We start from the raw sequence: 20,000 nt of genomic DNA, 5'->3' as shown, positions 1-20,000 counted from the left end.
TCTAATAGTCAAACGAAAAACGCCTTTATTGCCTTTAATTTCCTGCTTAGCTTCCTGGAAGAGGTGAGAAGGAGAGGGAGTGAGAGAAGTAATGCTGAGAAGGAGGAGGCGAGTGAGAGGACAGAGAGGCTTAGATGAGTAGAGAGGATTGAGCATGAGAGTAGACGAGAGGGAAGAGGTATATACGAGGAGGGAAGGGAGGAGTAGGGAAGACTGGGGGGAGAGGTGAGGAATGAAGGGGAAAGAGGAAGAGGAAACGAGTGTTTGGGAATTGAAGGAAGGACAGAAAAGAAGGAAGGAAGGGAAGGGAAAGAAGGAAAAAGTAAAGAAAGAAGAAGAGGGAAAGTAAGGAAAGAAAATTGAAAGAATGAGAAAAAAAGAAAAAAGGAAGAAAAGGAGCAAAGAAGTAAAGGAAGGAGTGAAAAAAAGAACTAAGACAATGAAATAAGAAAGGAACACAAACATTGACAATAATAATAACAAAACACAAAGAATCACCACCAACACCACAAACACCACCATTACCACACCAAAACGCACCAAAACACACCAGAACACCAAAATAACACAAGATCACCACACATCACGTAGGAACCCACTAAAAACCCACCCTCTCTCTCTCTTTCTCTCTCTCCTCTCACCAACAGCCCAAGATGAAAGCCAAGATCTCATTCGGCACCAACTCCTCCCTTTATGACGACACGCCGCTGACCACCACCTGGGGCGCCTCTGTCCTCTCGCCGGCGGGACCCCAGAACTTGACCTTTGACCTGAGACAGCGGCCCGGCGCGTCACTGCAGCTGGAGGTGGTGGTGTCTGGGATGGAGGCGAATATTCTGGAGGTGTACTTTGATTCCTGTGAGTCTGAGGGAAGGGAGGAAGGGAGAGAGAGAAAGGGTGGTGAGGTAAGTACATAAGAAGGGAAGGGAGAGAGGGAGAGTGGGGGTATAAAAGGAGAAAACGGAACATAAGGTAACTTACGGAAGAGGGAGAGAGGGTAGAAGAGATTAAAGAACTTAAGAAGGGAAGCTGCAAGGAGACATCAGGTCTATACGTGGCAGAGAGAGAGAGAGAGAGAGAGAGAGAGAGAGAGAGAGAGAGAGAGAGAGAGAGAGAGAGAGAGAGAGAGAGAGAGAGAGAGAGAGAGACGTAGGTGGAAAATATTGAGCATCATAAACAAAAAGGTTATAACGACATGAAAGAAACGATAACGAAAGTTTAATTACAAATGAAATAGTCATTTAAACTCATGGCGAGAGAGAGAGAGAGAGAGAGAGAGAGAGAGAGAGAGAGAGAGAGAGAGAGAGAGAGAGAGAGAGAGAGAGAGAGAGAGAGAAGGATGGATTTAACAGAAACGCACTGAGATATCCATGCCAGAGGGATAGAGAAGCAGGGAAGGGGTGTTTAGCAGGGGAGGCAGGGGGCAACAAGTGCTGAGGGCCCAAAATTTAAGTCTATTAACAGAAGCATGCCCTGGGGTGTCCGTGGCAGGGAGGAGGGAGGGGGAGCAGGTAGCGATACTTAGCAGGGGTAGTCAGGATATGTGTTGGTGCCCTCTGTCTAAGTGTGGCACGGCCTGTCTTCCTTCCCACTAACACTGCAAGATACCTCACACTTGCGACCCTCACAGCACAAAGGCGCGAGATGAAACAGATTAGTGGGGATCTCCTCTTAGTGTTAAATTGATTGGTAATTACGTAATGGCGGCGGTAATAGTGGTAATGGTGGTGGTAATGATAGTTAATGAAATCTCCAAGCGAACTGAAGAAAAAGAGACGCGAGAAACTGGGAAATTCAAGACGCATTTCTCTTTTTTTCGCTCATTTTAACCGAGCGAGTGAGGGGAGACTGAGATAAAGGAGAGCGAAAGGAGAGAAACGCACCCCACTCCCTGTGCCGGCCCCTTATCCCCACTGTCCCTGTGTTCCCTAATGCGTGTTTGAGGACTGTTTCAAGACCTGCCACTCCAAGCCAAGCCGCCCTCAGCCCCGCCGCAGGAACCTAAGAGCATTACCGAGGGAAGGCCTATATTCTGAAACACTGCATTTCACCTCCACTACATTCAAAGGGCCCTACATAATTGAAGGGTGTTTTTATGGTTCAAGTGACAGATTAGCAAGATTTCTACATTAATAACAGGGGAAACACTTGTGAGCACCAGGTTAATCATTTCTTTGGCCTTGGGAAGCAGTCGTGGTGAGAAAGTAAGGCGTTTCAGAATATTAAGGGTAAATTTTTTAGCTTTAGGTGTGTTGGGATATAAACAGTCCTCGCTCCGCCCACCCACGCCCACCGCCGCCCACTAACGCCCGTCTCTCGTGCCGTGGTGAAGTTTCCTCAGGTTTTTTTTTGAGAAATGCTCGTTCCTAACTGCCGCGGTCTGCGTAGTATTACATGGAATGTTTCTCCGCTGCGTGAAAGTGAAAAAGGAATGAGTAAAATGGGCCTGGTTAAGTTGCTTCTGCTTCTAACCGCCCCAACCACCATCACCGCCAACCGCCACCACCGCCAATTCAGTCATTCCCTCAGTTATTTCTCAAACTACGTTCAATTCTCTCGTCGTTAGTCAAAATTGAAGAGAGAACGAGTGAAATGGACCTGTAGTTAAGCCGCGACAGCTTCTAACCGCCCCAGCCACCGCCGCCACCACCACTAACCCATTCATTACCTCAGTTAATTTCTCAAACTACATAGACACACGCACACTCAGGATAAAAAAAATAAATAAATACTCTCGTGGTGTTGGTAAAAAAATAGAGAAAGTGTGAACATAATTGTAGAGCAACTGGAGAACAATTTTGAAGCTTTTGATTGCGAGAAAAATATATAAAAAGAATATAATTTCAAATGTACGTGCAGGTGTGTTTTGGTGCAAGTGTGGCAGTACACAGGTGCGTTTGGGTAAAGAGGTGGTAGTTTTCAGGTGTGCTAGTTTTCAGGTGTGTTAGGGTACAAGTAATATTCAGGTATGTTGGGTTAGTTACAGATATAAGTTTAGTATACAGGTGTGTTAATATATAGGTTCATTAAGCTCCAGAAAAAGCACAGGTGACTAACAGGTGTGTCCTCAGACCCCTGTGGGTGCGGGCTGGGTGACTGGGAGGCGCGCCCAGCCACCACGCCCGAGGAACGCACCGCCTCACGCCCACGAGATCCTCCCGATGAGGTGTGGGCTGTCTACACCGCCCACCAACACCGCACCTACGTGGGCGTGGCCGTGGGCTTCAGTGTGGGCGTGGGCGTACTTGTGTTAGTGTGGGCGGGGGTGTGGCTGAGACGACGCCGTGGAAAAAGCTCATCTCCCAGGGTATTCCGCCGCCCACCGCCCGACACCCTGGACATGAAGAGCCTGATGGAGGGCGTGGGTGCGGGTGTGGGCGTCCTGGGAAGCACCACGCCCACGTATGAAGAGGGAAGCTGCCTACTGTACGAAGACTTGCAGAAAATGCCGCTTGTCCCGCCCATGTCCACCCCACGCCCACCCACGCCTGATTCCACGCCCGTCTATGCCACGCCCACTCTGAAGCCTTCATCGACCTTCCCCTCCACGTCTTACTTCACGCCCATCCCCCGCCCAGTGACTCTTGCCTCCATTCCCCGCCCGCCGCCCATCCCACCCCCACCTGAGAAGTATGACTTGAAAATACAGGTATGTCTCTCTCTCTCTCTCTCTCTCTCTCTCTCTCTCTCTCTCTCTCTCTCTCTCTCTCTCTCTCTCTCTCTCTCTCTCTCTCTCTCTCAGGTCAACAGGGAACAGGTGTGGCGGGTTAATGATCGCTCGTGTTCACCTGCCCAGCTCACCTGTGTCGCTGGTTCTCATGGAAACGCTCACCTGTCCCCTCTCTCTCTCTCTCTCTCTCTCTCTCTCTCTCTCTCTCTCTCTCTCTCTCTCTCTCTCTCTCTCTCTGAATTTATGCCTTTTGAAGATGATATGTCAACAAATACGTTTAAGTGATACGAGAGAGAGAGAGAGAGAGAGAGAGAGAGAGAGAGAGAGAGAGAGAGAGAGAGAGAGAGAGAGAGAGAGAGAGAGAGAGAGAGAGAGAGAGATTGACTTGCATTATTTTTTAAATATATATTCTTGTGATCCATTTCTTTTCCCTTTGTGTGTGTGTGTGTGTGTGTGTGTGTGTGTGTGTGTGTGTGTGTGTGTACAGGTCCCATCCGTGACTGGTCCGTGGCTGACGTCCGTGTATCGCCAAGACCCCGCCCACGCCCACGGCCACGGACACGCCCACGCCCACACGCCCACACTCGCAGCGGACAGAGTCACACGGACGGAACTGCTGGCATCGGGGGCCTTTGCTACGGTGAGTGATAGTAGTAGTAGTAGTAGTAGCAGTAGTAGTAGTAGTAGTAGTAGTAGTAGTAGTAGTAGTAGTAGTAGTAGTAGTAGACGGAAACAATTACCGCGTCAAACACAAATCACTTGTAAACCTTGAAAGACGACCACGTGGATATCCGGGCGAGGTGATCTGCAGGTGATGCTACCCTCGCCACTCAACTGCAGGTCTGAGCAAGGATACACAAGGAAACACAATGATACACCTACATCTGCACCTGCTCCTTCTCTCTGCTGTCAGTGGCAAGGCGTGTGATGCAGGATTACCAAGCAGAACGTAGGTAGCAGGTGCATCATTTCGCCTTTGTCCAGATAGCGAATGAAGAGGCTGCAGGCAACGTCCATCCTTCCTTCTCTCCTTAGCCCGTATTCTGAAACGCCTTGCTCTCTCACCACGACTATTTTCAAAGGGTTCTCGAGACTCTTTCCCTGTATAGAAATCTTGTTAATCTGCAGCTAGAGCTCTATAGACATCCTTATAAATCTGTGTAACTTCAACTAGAGCCTTTTGAATGGAGTGTTCCGACGCAGGGGTGTTTCAGAATACGGTTCCTCTACCTCTTGTGCTTGGGAGGGCAGTAGTAGTGTTCGTCTTCTTGGAAAAACTTGTAGTAGGTGTTGTAGAAGGAAAAGATTGTAGTAGTAGTAGTAGGAAGCTCATACTGGTCGAAGGATGCTAGTAATAGTAGTAGTGGTAGTAGAAGGAGTAGTAGTAGTAGTAGAACGAAGCTAGTAATAGCGGAAGGAAAAGGCATTAGTAGTTGTAGAAGTAGAATTGCTCGTCCCTTAGAGCCCACAACTCTGCAGCCGTATTAGTAGTAGTAGTAGTAGTAGTAGTAGTGTCCAATTCACTCACCACTCCTTGGTGTCCCCAGCTGTCTGCAGGCGTGGTGAGCAGCAGTGAGGCGGCGGAGGACGACGAGGAGGCGCAGGTGACCCAGGCAGCTCTTGTCACGGTAACGGCACACAAGGCAGCCCCTGCAGCCACCCGCCAGGCTCAGGTAGGCACGAGAACCTGACCTAACCCAACCTAACCTAACTTAACCTAACTTTACCTAACCTAACCTAACCTAAAATTACCTAACCTAACCTAACCTAACTTTACCTAACCTAACCTAAAATTACCTAACTCAACCCTAACTTAACCTTGTTGCTGTTCTTGTTGTTAGCTCACATTCACAATGAACTCAAACAACAGGTGAATACAACAAAAATAACAATATACTTTGAAAGAAAATGAGGAAAGTAGGTCATTGACTTGTAGAAGACGGGACGGGGAGACTGAAGGAAAAATGTATATTGACTGAGTTAAAGGCGGACCAGAGAGAGAGAGAGAGAGAGAGAGAGAGAGAGAGAGAGAGAGAGAGAGAGAGAGAATGTGTGTGTGTGTAATCCTACCTGGAGTTTGCCGTAGGGGAAAGATGTGAAATTCTCTCTCTCTCTCTCTCTCTCTCTCTCTCTCTCTCTCTCTCTCTCTCTCTCTCTCTCTCTCTCTCTCTCTCTCTCTCTCTTCTGTTATCTTTTATCTCTTAAAATACTCTTCCATATCCCTCTCCTCCTCCTCCTCCTCCTCCTCCTCCTCCTCCTCCTCCTCCTCCTCCTCCTCCTCCTCCTCCTCCTCCTCCTCCTCCTCTTCCTCTTCCTCCTCCTAACCTAACCTAACCTAACCTAACCAAACTTCACGCCCACACTCACACCCACTCACACTCACTCACGCCCGCAGCTGCTCTCCTCCCTCGCCCATGAAAACGTGTGTCGCTTCATGGGTGTGGTTATGGGCGGTCCCGTGGGCGTGACCCTGGTGTTGGAGTACCAGCAGGACGCCCACCTCCCGGAGTACCTTCAGCGCAGAACTCTCTCCCCCGCCCAGTACACCGCCCCCCCAGCCCCCCCAGCCACGCCCACAGACCACACCGCCGCCCACGCGCATATAAGGTGAGGTTCTGTGGGTTTGTTAGAGTTTGTTATATTTGTTTCTGTGTGTTTGTTTCGTTTGGTTCTCCCTCTCTCGCTTTCACTCTCTCTCGGTATTGTTCTCTCTCTCTCTCTCTCTCTCTCTCTCTCTCTCTCTCTCTCTCTCTCTCTCTCTCTCTCTCTCACGTTCTAAATTTGATAACTTTTTGTTTGTTTTCATCTCACTTTAATCACTACTACTACTACTACTACTACTACTACTACTACTACTACTACTACTACTACTACTACTACTACGAGGAGGCACAACAACAACAACAACAACAACAAGAAAAGGACGAAAAATTAAGAAGGAAGAGTAGAAAATTAAGAAAACACAAGAAATAAAGAAGAAAACAATTACACATTCACTCTCCCACTCACTCACTCCCTCTCCCTCAGCGTGGGCGGCTTGGTGGGCGTGGCGACCCAGGTGGCGGCGGGCATGGCTCACCTGGAGAGTCTGCACATCACCCACACTGATCTGGCGGCAAGGTGGGCGTGCTTACCTGTGTGTGTTTACCTGTGTGTGTTTACCTGTCTCTTTGTTTGTCTATGTATGTTTAACTGCCTCTGTTCACCTGTAGATAAAGAGAGGTGTAGGTTGAGGATCTGCTGGAGGTCTTTAAATGGTATAGGGGACGTAATAAAGGTGATGTAAGCAAAATTTTCAGGGTCAATAGTTAGCAAGAAAGTGTTTGCCTGTCTGTATACTTACCTGTCTGTGTTTACCTGTCCGTGTTCACCTGAGATAAAGATTTGAGTTGAGGTGCGGTACAGCCCTCTTGTATCTAACCTGTACCTTCTCGAGTGCTTGTAACAGGTGGTAGTGGAAGTTACTGGGGTTGTCTGGGGTACTTTCATGAATACTGATGTCCTGGTGCTTTTGTGTATTAGTGAAGGTTTAATGAAATTTGTGAGGTTCTGGGTATTTGTCCTTGTGGCTTTTGCAAATTATTTAGGTGAGGGAATGAAATGTTTAAGTGTGTGTGTGTGTGTGTGTGTGTGTGTGTGTGTGTGTATGTGTGTGTGTGTGTAGACCAGATAATTAAGATAACAGTGATTACAATGTGTACGAGTATGTATGTATGTATGTGAACGATCCTTAAAACTTTCTCTCTCTCTCTCTCTCTCTCTCTCTCTCTCTCTCTCTCTCTCTCTCTCTCTCTCTCTCTCTCTCTCTCTCTCTCTCTCTCTCTCTCTTTAGCAAATCACCTTTTAATTTGTTCATTGTTATTATCCCTCCACTAAGCGGCTTATCAACATTTTCACACATTTTTTTTAATTGCATCATAATCATTTTGTGTGTTTCTCCCGCCAGCATGAACAAAGAAGCCTCGCAAAATTCAATACATATTTTTCTATAGTTCGTGTTTTCTATTTTTTTTTTCCATGTATTTTAAAAGCTTCACTAATAACTCTCTCTCTCTCTCTCTCTCTCTCTCTCTCTCTCTCTCTCTCTCTCTCTCTCTCTCTCTCTCTCTCTCTCTCTCTCTCTCTCTCTCTCTCTATTTTCTACTCAAAAATCTGAAATGTACAAGAGGACAGAAGGTTTTGTATTATTTGGTAACACTGTAATGGTGGAGGAGGAGGAGGAGGAGGAGGAGGAGGAGGAGGAGGAGGAGGAGGAGGGAGGGATGGTGACGAGGACATAAAGGAGGAGGAAGAATAGAAGAAGTGTATCTCTCTCTCTCTCTCTCTCTCTCTCTCTCTCTCTCTCTCTCTCTCTCTCTCTCTCTCTCTCTCTCTCTCTCTCTCTCTCTCTCTCTCTCTCTCTCGTTTGTTTTTCTCATATGAGTTGGCTTGTTTTTGAGTGACAGACTACGTTATGTGGTTTTCATTTACCTGTAAGAGAGAGAGAGAGAGAGAGAGAGAGAGAGAGAGAGAGATAGTTGTGCGTGTAGCTCGTATGGTTTCGAAACTTTTGTTATCCGGTTCAGAAGCATCGGATGTAACTGCTCTCTCTCTCTCTCTCTCTCTCTCTCTCTCTCTCTCTCTCTCTCTCTCTCTCTCTCTTCTGATCAAATAGTAACAGTTGTAGTAGTGGTAGTAGTAGTAATAGTAGTAGTAGTTTTAGTAGTAGTAGTAGTAGTAGTAGTAGTAGTAGTAGAAGAGAAAGAAGAAAATACGGTCAGGTTAGGTTAGGTCAGGTTAGGTTAGGTTAGGTGAGGTGAGTTAGGTTAGGTTAAGTCAGGTAAGTTAGTTAGCTTAAATTTAGGTCAGGTTAGGTTCAATTAGGTTCATTTAGATTACATCGTTAGAGTGGGTTAGGTTAGGCTAGGATAGATTGCTAGGTTAGACTGGATTAGGTTAGGTTAGGTTAGGTTAGGTTAGGTTAGGTTAGGATAGATTGGTAGGTTAGACTGGATTAGGTTAGGTTACGTCTGGCTGTGGGTGCTGTTGCTGTCATGCGTATAATTAGAAAGAAGAGGACCCTTTCAGAGCCAGCCAGCGCCCTAACCTGTCGCTGAATTGCCTCTAAACTCTCCTGTCGCTTGTTTTATAGCGCGCTGGCCTATGTGGAGGTGGAGGTGGAGGTGGAATTGGTGTGGGTATTGTGTGTGGATTGAAGGAGCGAGATGGACGAACCGAAGGATGGTGTTGGGATTGGTGTGTGTTTGTGTGTGTGTGGAGATGGGGAGGTGGAGGTGTGGAAGTGACGTGGTGAAGGAGGATTTGAAGGAACATGGGAGGGAGGAATGAAAGGTGATGCTGGGCTGCCTGACCCTACAAACCCCTATCTACCATCTACCCTTTCTTCCACGTTACCCTGAGGAAAGATATAAGGATAGAGAAACAAATAAATAAATAGAAAAACACTGTATACATAATTTAACTTTCATTTTATCTCATCCACGAAAGTTTATCACATATTCTCTCTCTTCTGCTTCACCCAACTACACTAAAAAATCTAAAAAGCAAAAACAATCATACCTATTTTAATAAAACCTCACAAACCTAAACAGCCACTAAGACCTTTAAACTCTCTCACCTGTTCTTATCACCTGGAGTAATCTGCGGCGCGGGGCTTTACCTGCCTACCTGTCCTGCTGAGAAATTGAAGGAAGGGAAGGAAGAAAGGAGAAAGGGAAGACATGGTGGGTGGTCGTATGATTTAAATAACATAGCTACCTTACTACTACTGCCCCCTCCTCCTCCTCCTCCTCCCCCTCCTCTTCCTCCTTTCTATATTACACCCTACAAAACACCACACGTCTCAACCACTCAAAGCAAGACAATACTAACCCACAGTGTCACAAAGGCGGTATACCCTTGAAATAAACCCTAAATTCCAACCGTATGACCCTGAATTCTAGCATCCCTTTACCTGAGAAGAACCTTACGTGCTGAACCTAATTTACATGTACGGTTCATTGAGGCTTCAGACAGTGCAATCCCACAGGAGGTCATAAAGCTGGTGTACCCTTAAAAACACGTGATTTCCAACTGTATGACCTTGAAATCTAGCGTTCTTATACCTGAAAGGAACGTAATGTGTTAAACCTGATTTGCGTTCGTGGCTCATTGATATTCTAGTAGCGGTGAGCCAAAGGGTGTGATCTGAGCCTCCCTCCTTAAGTCTAATGGGTGTCCTAGGGTGAGGAGGAACCCAAGGCGTCTGTGCAGGTTTAGCATCACCAGGGGCGCCACGGTTGACCCACGAGAGCTTCTACCACTGAAGGAATCCCCGCCTCGCCTTCAGTGCTTGAGTAGGCGTGAGGTTAGGTCAGGTTTAGTTAAGATATGGGTGTTTTAGGTTATGTTAGGGTAGGTTAGGGTAGGATATGGGTGCTCTGACATCCTCCAGTGAGAGAGAGAGAGAGAGAGAGAGAGAGAGAGAGAGAGAGAGAGAGAGAGAGAGAGAGAGAGAGAGAGAGAGAGAGAGAGAAAACTATCTGCCTGGAATACTCGTACATGATGGAGACAGGAAGTGTGTACGTACGTGCTGAAAACACACACACACACACACACACACACACACACACACACACACACACACACACACACACACACACACACACACACACACACACACACACACACACACACACACACACACACACACACACCTACCTGTCCTCCCTTCCCTCATCCCGCAATCTCTCTCTCTCTCTCTCTCTCTCTCTCTCTCTCTCTCTCTCTCTCTCTCTCTCTCTCTCTCTCTCTGCAGCCCCCTCCGCCGCGCGTACATAAATCCATCATTATTTTTAGATTACAGCCCCGTGAAACTAGCCTGTCACTGCAATAATGGGGAAAAATAAAGTTTGCACCAATGTTTTTTTTTAGTAGTAGTAGTAGTAGTAGTAGTAGTAGTAGTAGTAGTAGTGGTGGCGGTGGTAGTAGTGGTGGTGGTGGTGGTGGTGGTGGTGGTGGTAGACATAATTTTTTTTCCCTTTATCAACCTATTACTCCTCCTCCTCCTCCTCCTCCTCCTCCTCCTACGTAGTGGTGGTAGTAGTAATAGTAGTAGTAGTAGCAGTAGCATAAGTAGTAATCTGGATAATTATCACTGTATCCCTCCTCCTCCTCCTCCTCCTCTTCGCCATCCCCCCACCTTCCTCCCCCCACCATGAAAAATAAAGAGGGGGGTCTGGATGAATGCTGTGGAAATGTTAACCCGTTGTGAGCGCGAAATGTTGTTTACACCCTGCATCTCTCTCTCTCTCTCTCTCTCTCTCTCTCTCTCTCTCTCTCTCTCTCTCTCTCTCTCTCTCTCTCTCTCTCTCTCTCTCTCTCTCTCTCTCTCTCCCCCGCCGGCGCCTGCACGGGACAAAGAGAGGAGTTGTGTCGTGGTTGTTCTTTTATTTGCTCTTTTATTTATTTATATATTGTGTATCTCTCTCTCTCTCTCTCTCTCTCTCTCTCTCTCTCTCTCTCTCTCTCTCTCTCTCTCTCTCTCTCTCTCTCTCTCTCTCTCTCTCTCTCTCTCTCTCTCTAATAATCGCATTTGTTTTCTTTTTGTTTAGCTATTTTTTTATTTACTCAAGTATTCGATTGTCTCTTGTTTGACCAAATTACTTACTTATCATATTGCTAAGGCTTTTTTTTCTTTTCTTTTTTTTTCTTTTTTTTTACGATTGTAGTGACAGATTGATAGGATTCCCACATCTTTAACAGGAGAAGCACTCTTGGGAACCCGGCTAATCATCTCTGCGGCCTTTGAAAACAGTCGTAGTGGGAGAGCAGGTGGCTGATGCTCCTCTTCCCTCTACAGGAATGTGGTGATCGTGGGCGGCGAGAGCGGCGTAGTGAAGGTGACACAGGTGGGGTCAGCGCTCCCCCGCTACGCATCAGACTACTGGCGCGCCCCTGATGGCCGCGGCCCCGCTCCCCTGCGCTGGTGTGCCCCCGAGGTGTTGTGTCAGGTGAGGTGCCCTTTGTACCTGTCCCCTCCGTTGGTGTATCCTGGAGGCGAGGCAGTAGAAGGGTTGGGCGGGAACCACACACACACACACACACAAATATCAAGGTCACTGCATGTTTTCTCTCTACCTTTCCTTCATTTTCCTTCATTTCCTTCACCCCAGAGCTCTTTCGTTTCTTCTCTTCCTTCTGTTCCTTTAGTTTCTTTCTCTTCCTTTACTTTATGCAGGAAACACACACACACACACACACACACACACACACACACACACACACACACACACACACACACACACACACACACACACACACACACACACACACACACACGCAAAACACCTTCACTCAACGTCTCCTTCACTGCCCTTCACTTCCTTCACCTCAGAGTTCCTTCAGCACTGGTAGTGACGTGTGGGCCTTCGGTGTGACCCTGTGGGAGATACTTACCCTCGCAAGGCGCCGCCCACACCACCACCTCTCCGACGACCTGCTCTTCCACGCTCTCGTCTCCACGCACGCCCACGCCCTCACCCCCCGCCCGCTGATGATGCCTATGCCACGCCGCAGGTACGCCCTTTTGTTGAGGTGTGGTGGTGATGTTGGGTGTCTTGCTTTTTCCTTCATTTTCCTTCGATTTCTCGTTTTCCTTCGTTTGCTTTCAGTTTTCTTGAGTTTCTTTTCTTCGTTATCTTTTTTTTATTATTCGTCCCTTGTCTTCCCTCTGTTTCCTTCTTTTCCTTCTCTTTCTTTATTTTGTTCCGGTTTTCTTCTCTGTTTTCTTCCTCCAGGTTCATTCTCTTCCTTCAGTTTCTTTCAGTTTTCATCTCTTTCTTTTCTTCCTTTCGTTTTTCTTCTATTCCTTCAGAGTCCTTCAGTTCCTTTCCTTTCTTCTCTTCATTTCCTTTGGTTTCCTTCTCTTCCTTCAGTTTCCTAGTCTTCCCTCCCTTCCTTCAGTTTCTTCCTTTTCCTTTCCCTTTCTTTTCTTCTCTTTCTTCTTCCTCAGTTTCCATCCCTTCCTTCTCTTTATTCAATTTACAAACCTAAACCTGAACACCACCCACACACCTATCCCTCCTTCAGTGCCTTCTGCTGCGCCTACTACAGTAACTAACGTTGCCTTTATACCCCCAGGTGCAGCTCACCCCGCCGGCCTGGTGCCCTCGGGAGGTACAGGACGTTATGACCTCCTGTTGGCGGCCACACGTCACACACCGCCCTTCCTTCAACACCATACACTCTATCTTGTCAAGCCACGCAACCCAGCGCCTTTAAGTGAAGGTGCGGGCCTTGAGTGGTAAAGGACACCCACATCAGCGCCTCCTGCAGTACCCTCAAGCGCTCCCCAAGCCCAAGCTAGTGTTTGCTTGCAGCTGGACATGGCGAGGGTACTGCATGCGTGTGTGTGTGGAGGGGAGTGGTGAGGCGTCACAACATATCACGGAGGGCGCGGGAGTGTCGCGTGGTGTGCTTTGCGGGTCCTTCTCTCCGTAACTCCTGACGGTGAAGAGACAACGCCGCACTACCCGTGGCCGCTGACTGGGAGAAGACTCCGGCAATACCTCACGGGGCAGGGGCCGTATTCTGAAGCACTTATGCGCCGCACCTCCGCTACATTCAAGAGGCTCTAGTTAAAGTTACACAGGTTTTCAAGGGTGTTTTTATGGCTCTAGTGACAGATTAACAAGATTTATACATTATGAACAAGAGAAACACTCTTGAGTACTTGGCTAATCATCTCTGTGTCCTCTGAAAATAGTTATTGGGAAGTGAGACGGGTTCTTAAGGTTTTTTTCGGTTCTTGTGACAGATTGACAAGATTTCCACATGATTAACAGGAGAAACAGTCTTGAGAACCCGGCTAATCTTCTCTGCGGGCTTTGAAAATAGTCGTGTCGAGAGAGCAAAGCGTTCCAGAATACAGACCCAGGACTCCCTCTGCGGGACCCCTGCGGCCACGTGCGGGTCTCAACGCGGCGCCTCAACTGATTCAGAGCCTTCAGTAATGCCTCACGTCGAGGGCTGCAACACCTGCTAGTCTGTCGATTGTACATTGATACTTGTAACTTTTGTGACCTACCTTAAGACCAGGGACCCGCGGCCTTCAGGAAGGAGGCGTGGCGGGGGAAAGGACCTGCCCGTATTCGAAACTTCTGCCTGCATCTCCACTACTTTTAAAAGGCTCTTGTTAAAGCTGCACGGGTTTTTAAGGATGATTTTTTTTATGGTTCTAGTGACAGATTAACAAGATTTGTACATTATCAGCAGGAGAAACACTCTTGAGAACCAGACTGGTCACCTCTGTGGCTTTGGAAAATACTTGTGGTGAGAGAGACAAACGTTTCTGAATACGGGATGTGGTGTGACCCTTGTGGCCTCCTCCTGGGCTGCTTAGTGGGTGCCTGTGTGTGTGTGTGTGTGTGTGTGTGTGTGTGTGTGTGTGTGTGTGTGTGTGTGTGTGTGTGTGTGTGTGTGTGTGTGTGTGTGTGTGTGTGTGTGTGTGTTTCTGCACGGACGCAATGGTGACTGGAAATGACTGACTGTTTTCCAAGAGGCTACACTTCCTCTCACACTCTCTTCCGTACCTGGACTCTAGGCTTAGAGGACTTAAGAACTATGTAGCTGTAATTTCCATAAGAATATACATACATACATATGAACTAGTTTTATCATGTCGGTGGTGCATTCCAAGGTGTGTGTGTGTGTGTGTGTGTGTGTGTGAAAGAGAGAGAGAGAGAGAGAGAGAGAAGAGAGAGAGAGAGAGACAAGGACAGGAATTAACTTAGGTGTATCAGTGTTTTTAGTAACTAACCAAGTAACCTAGGTGTGTGTGTGTGTGTGTGTGTGTGTGTGTGTGTGTGTGTGTGTGTGTGTGTGTGTGTGTGTGTGTGTGTGTGTGTGTGTCAGCCAGAGCAGTCGGGGACGCGCTTCCCGTCTGCTGCTGCTGCTGCTCTCTAATTTCTCCTGCGGTGTTTTTTATCTGACGAGTCTTCCTGTCTATTGCGGGGGACGGGAGCTGCACTGCGCCCCGTCAGAGAGAGAAAGAGAGAGAGAGAGAGAGAGAGAGAGAGAGAGAGAGAGAGTATATGTGTGTGTGTGTGTGTGTGTATGATGGCGTGGAGACCTAATTTGTAACACTACTATTTTTGCTGAAGTCATTTTTGTAGATGTAGTGTAACTTTAGCAAATTAATTACCTAAGGAACAGGTGTGATGGTAGGAAGTGGGCGCAGAGGTAATGAGGAGGGGCGTGCGTACGTGCGTGAGGTGACGAGTGAGTAGTGTTATCAGTTTATATATCCAGAGAATGACTACAGTTCTCTCACCTCTCACTCAACGCTCTCCCACGCATTCACATTTCTCCCCTCTCACCCTCACCCCCTCCTGCATCCGCCTGACCCCTACTCTACCTCCTTTTTCCCTTAGTCCCACCTTTTCTCACACCCGTTTTCTCTCAGGACAACTCTAAAACCCCGTTTTTCTCCTGATTCATACCTGCTTTTTTTTTTTTTTTTTTTTTTTGCCCCCCAACTTGTCTATTCCCGTGTTCCTTTGATCTGTGTTCCTCAGAGCCCTTATTAAACATCGAAATCATGTCTTTTTTAATTTAATTTCCCTTTGCAGTATCTGAGAGTATTTGGAGAACGTTCTAAAATAAAGGTTTACTTCTTGACGTGTTTTATTACTTCTCACTCACAATTATTTGAGTTTACCGTTTAAGTTTTTCTGTCCACGAGCTAAGGAAAATGAGTACATATGCCCTCGTGGCCGTCTTCAGTGCTGCACGAACCACGGAGGAGGAAGGATATAGGAATGAAGAGGAAGGAATGTGTTTCTAGGGATCCTTCAGGCATTAATCCACATACCTACATGATGAACTGTGAGTGGATAACGATGAGGGTGTCCCGAGAAGACGACAAGGTAAAGAGTAGAGAAGATACTAATGAACACTATCACACTAACAAGGCACTGTGTAGTTAACTAATCACTTCTTTAAGTATTGTGTGTTACGGTACTCTGTAGTAGGGAGCTTTCAAGACACTTCTCATTTGTGTATCTATGTATCTATCCTACGCAGGGTGGCGCAGAGAAAGCAGCACACACACACACACACACACACACACACACACACACACACACCGCGTTCCGTTAGTTACTGCTAGTTACTGCTTGTTATTGTCTTCCCGTTCGTATTCCCTGTTTGGTGATTATTCTTATTATTCATTTGATTAACGTATGTGACTTTTTAAACGAATAAATACAGCGAGTTTCAAGTGTCTGGCCAGCAGGGAGTCTTCAAACAGCCGTCAACTGATTATCGAGTTTTAGGTACATTTTCTTCAGTTTACCTTTAAACAGTACAGTTTCTTTATTACCATGTTTTCTATTAGGACGTAATATTGGGAAATTACACGAAAATACGGTAAAAATCATTCTTTTCACGGCAGTGTAATGCTGAGTAACGGTGATACAGCAAGATAGAAAGTAATATGAGAGTTGAAGGGCCACACTCGATCTCTTTACACTTAAAATCACGAAGGGTCAGCTATTATTTGTAGCTCGCGTATCTGTAATGGCCCACTGTGAAACAAGCAAAGGTGGAGTCCTCCCATTGGTCAAGGCTTAATGACATCACGCTGTCCTCATTGGCTGGAGGTGAATAATGGCCCCGAACTGCTAACAATGTTTATACTGATTGTTATTTTTCTGGCCTTCAGCTGAGATGTATTCACTTACAAAGGAATACTACTCGTAGCGTAGTTATGACGAACCCTTTCACTGCGATACGAATTTAACAGCAACAGAAGTAATGCATGAAGTTTTTGTAAGCATCTACAAGAAAGTAAGGGATGAAAAGATTATATTTTGCAGTTTCTACTCAGTTTAAAGATGTGCCAAATAGCAAACAAGAAAGTATTTTTCATGGAAGGAATGACGTACAATGGAAAACAGTCATGGATTGAGTCAGTGAAGCATTCCAACGAACGAAGCCTCGGAACACGGAATCAGTCTCGTGAACTTTAAACTTCCGTAGCAAAATCCACATATTTTAACTTAATTTCCATGATTTTAAAGATAATTCAACGAACATTCTACACCATTAATACCAAATAAAAAGTGTGAACCCAGCTCTCTCTCTCTCTCTCTCTCTCTCTCTCTCTCTCTCTCTCTTCTCTCTCTCTCTCTCTCTCTCTCTCTGCAAATCCTTCACACCACAAACACACACGCAGCACAGTACAGCCCGTCAAACACAAGATCATCATAATAACAGCAATAAAGAGAGCATACCATTTACATTACTCACGCTATCCAGCATTCACTTCCTTCCCTCACGCTTCCTTCACTCCTTCAAGGTCATCGAAGCGGATGGCAGTACTTATGGACTCCCTTGTGTCCTTCGCCTCCTGATGCTTTCCTGGGATCGATGCGCCGCGTGAAGGTTGGTGAGTGAGTCATTGTGTTGTTGTTGTTGTTGTTTCTTAGTAGTTTTGTGGGTTAGGGGGGTGTGGGTGGTGGGGTGGGCAACGTGTGTGTGTGTGTGTGTGTGTGTGTTGCTTGATAAGTGAGCGATGATGTGTTTTTGTTCATTTCTTGTTGTTTTTCAGTAGTTTTCTGGGTTAGGTGGGTGTGGGTGGTGATGGGGGGGTAGTAGGTAGAGGTGTGTGTGTGTGTGTGTGTGTGTGTGTGTGTGTCTGTGTGTGTGTGTGTTTAATAAGTGATTGTGTCTTATTATTATTCCTCGGTAGTTTTTTTTTTTTTTTTTTTTTTTTTTTTGTGTGTGTGTGTGTGTGTGTGTGTGTGTTCATTGTTTAATAGTTACACATTTATGAACCAGGATAGTTTAGTTAATTAATCTAGGTTTGTTTTTCTTCACCTTTATTTCTCTCCAATCCAACAATGCAATCATGAAACTGCTAAGAAAAACAGCTTTCACGTTCAAACCAAGCAAGCTCTCTTCTCTTGACCCTCTTCAGTTCAGGATCAGCGTGTAACAATAGTCGTGTTAATGAGCTTGTTAGTGAACGTGTCTGCTCTCTCCTATGCCCTTTAGAAAGTAGTAGTACTCATATTTTGATTTAGCTTCCCTTTTAGCGCGTCTTTCTGGTAAAACTGCGCGCGCATCCTCGAAAAAGAAAAGAAAAAAATTGTTTGATTAATGATACAACAATGGTAACACTTCTTAAGAAAGTAATGCTTCTGTTTTCTGTTGTTTTGATTGAGACGCCTTTATTTAGTGCGTCTGTCTGAAGAAAATGATGTTTGATTAATAAGAAAACATAACAAGAACTGTCGCTAATTTCCGTTTATTTTCCCCTTTATTCCAAAGCTAATAGCCTTTTAGCGCGTCTGTCTGGAAACACATTCTCAAAAAACGAAAAAAATAAATAAATAAAAAAAATAGTTTCCTTCGTAACATAACCGTATAACAAAGAACTATCAGAATTTTCCGTTGACTCCCTTTACCCCACTGCCAATGGTCTCGTGATGGTGTAGGTGGGTGTGGTTTAAGCCTGTGGTAAACTATGAATTTTCCATCTAAAAATACCCTTACTCAACTTCTAATGGTCTTTTGGTGGGGTAGGTGTGTGGCTTAAGCTTGAGTAATGGATGGGTGAGTGGTTTAAGCTTAGGCGGTGGCCTGGGTTGCTGCAGCTTCCTGCTGGGCCTTCTTCTGTGCCTCCTCGCGCTCCTTGCGTAGTCTGTCCAGCTCAGCCTTGATCTCCTCCTCCGTGGGGAACTCCAGGGTGACGCCGGGGAGGCAGTCATACTTGGGGGCAGCAGTGGGGGAAGTCAGCGCCGGGGGGGGGAGCGAGGATCTGCTGGCACTGTTCGTTGGCTTTGGGCGCCGGTCCGCAGTCCTCCACGATCTCGAAGAAGCCAGTCTCGTTCTTCATGCAGGTAGCCTGCCCGCAGAACACCACGAGGTTCCAGGTGACACCCGGCTCGTAGAAGCTGCAGGTGGTGGAGCCGAAGCTGGCCCCAGGAGCGTCTGTGTGGGGGAGAGGTGATGGTGTTGAAGGCGTGAACGATGGTGTTACTAAATGTTTCGGTGCCTTGAGCGTGTTGTCTCGAGTACCTGAAGAGAAGCTATGATATTATTACTAAAGGTTGTGGTGTATTGAAGAGAAGCTAAGATATTCCTAAGATATTCGATGTCTTCAGCATCTAAAAACACTTTTTCATTCCCTCATGCGTCAAACCATCTAAGGATAGAGCCGCGAACACTTCAGGATCAAGGACACAGCCACTCACTACGTTGTTCAAGTATTTGGAAGAATTCTGGAGATCATGAGAGGCACTGGCCAAGAGGGAAAAGAAAAGGAAAGGTAGTGAAATAGAGTCCTCTTTCCCCTCTAACGTCAAATCAAGTAAGGAGTCAGCCACTCACCTCTCAAGACGTCAGCCTTCAAAACTCTGGTAGCAGTCTCGGGTTGAATGACATTACCGCCATTAGTACCGGCATTCTGGGCAGACACTCCCAGCGCCAGCAGTAAGCACGCCGCCAAGACCTTCATGACTGCTGCAAAGACACACTGGATCTTAGGAACGTATTCTGAAGCACCACGGCGCGCCTCAGAAAGGTTCTTGTTGAAGTTAATGAGAGGAGAAAGAAAAGAGGAAAAAAAAAAAAAGTAGCTGAGGAAGAAGTGAAAAGAGGAAAAGAAAACAAAAAAGATAAAGAGAACAAGAACAAAAGAGAAGAAGAATATGTATAAGGAAGTAAAGAAAAGAAACAGCAAGAAAACAACAACAAACTTAAATAATACAAGTGCCTTCCCTCAACCCCTCCCACCCCCCAGCCCAGCCCAGCCTCCAGCCAGCCACCCAGACAGACAGACAGACAGACAGGGAGACTACTTTCGCTCTCCACACTGGCGAGCCGACAAGCACTTTCATTATATTGACCAGGGAATGCATGACCTCAATGTATTAAAAGTCACTACAACCTGTTCTCTCTCTCTCTCTCTCTCCTCTCTCTCTCTCTCTCTCTCTCTCTCTCTCTCTCTCTCTCTCTCTCTCTCTCTCTCTCTCTCTGATACTAACAACAGATTCATTAGGTTTTGAAAGTATTTTTTCATTTTTTTTTCTAATGTAGTGAATGAAATGAAAGAAAGAAATGGAAAGGAAGGGAGAGAATAAAGAAAGGGTGAAACGAAACAGCTGAAACAAGGGAAGGAGAGAAATGAGATAAAAAATAGATTGAAAGAATGTGGATTAGGGAAAAGAAGAAAAAAGACGAAAGGGAATAAGGAAAAGTGAAAGGGGAAGAAGTAGAACAAAAGAAGAGAAGAAAAAGGGACTAGAGACAAGAGAAAAAACGAAAAAGGGAAGGAGTAAAAAAA

At 46.3% G+C, this 20,000-nt stretch overlaps 2 protein-coding genes and 1 long non-coding RNA gene across 6 annotated transcripts in view; 2 read left to right on the top strand and 1 right to left on the bottom strand.

Annotated features, from left to right (window-relative positions):
• The window catches only part of LOC135091031 (discoidin domain-containing receptor tyrosine kinase B-like), a 229,432-nt gene extending 214,104 nt beyond the window's left edge, over positions 1-15,328 (top strand). The window contains exons 10-18 of the mRNA XM_063988350.1: positions 648-858; positions 3,072-3,649; positions 4,158-4,310; positions 5,218-5,343; positions 6,066-6,277; positions 6,698-6,790; positions 11,511-11,661; positions 12,045-12,226; positions 12,791-15,328. Coding sequence (XP_063844420.1) covers positions 648-858; positions 3,072-3,649; positions 4,158-4,310; positions 5,218-5,343; positions 6,066-6,277; positions 6,698-6,790; positions 11,511-11,661; positions 12,045-12,226; positions 12,791-12,842 — 1,758 coding nt within the window. The 3' untranslated portion in view covers positions 12,843-15,328. The remainder of the gene's footprint in view (positions 1-647; positions 859-3,071; positions 3,650-4,157; positions 4,311-5,217; positions 5,344-6,065; positions 6,278-6,697; positions 6,791-11,510; positions 11,662-12,044; positions 12,227-12,790) is intronic.
• Positions 15,329-15,437: 109 nt separating this feature from the next.
• The window catches only part of LOC135091028 (uncharacterized), a 28,069-nt gene continuing 23,506 nt past the window's right edge, over positions 15,438-20,000 (top strand). For 3 of the 4 annotated variants that reach the window (XR_010262248.1, XR_010262246.1, XR_010262245.1), the window contains exons 1-2: positions 15,438-15,576; positions 17,010-17,099. This is a non-coding gene — a long non-coding RNA (uncharacterized LOC135091028). The remainder of the gene's footprint in view (positions 15,577-17,009; positions 17,100-20,000) is intronic. The other variant, XR_010262247.1, reaches the window with a different exon arrangement.
• LOC135091024 (uncharacterized) overlaps positions 17,516-20,000 on the bottom strand; it is a 4,044-nt gene continuing 1,559 nt past the window's right edge. Inside the window, 3 exon segments of the mRNA XM_063988344.1 lie at positions 17,516-18,430; positions 18,432-18,646; positions 19,046-19,177. Coding sequence (XP_063844414.1) covers positions 18,284-18,430; positions 18,432-18,646; positions 19,046-19,172 — 489 coding nt within the window. The 5' untranslated portion in view covers positions 19,173-19,177 and the 3' untranslated portion in view covers positions 17,516-18,283.

The sequence above is a fragment of the Scylla paramamosain genome, chromosome 36 (genome assembly GCF_035594125.1).
Source record: "Scylla paramamosain isolate STU-SP2022 chromosome 36, ASM3559412v1, whole genome shotgun sequence".
In the NCBI taxonomy this organism is placed as follows: domain Eukaryota; kingdom Metazoa; phylum Arthropoda; class Malacostraca; order Decapoda; family Portunidae; genus Scylla; species Scylla paramamosain.
Note: the sequence above shows the minus strand (reverse complement) of the source record. Positions and strands in the feature narration are given on the sequence as shown.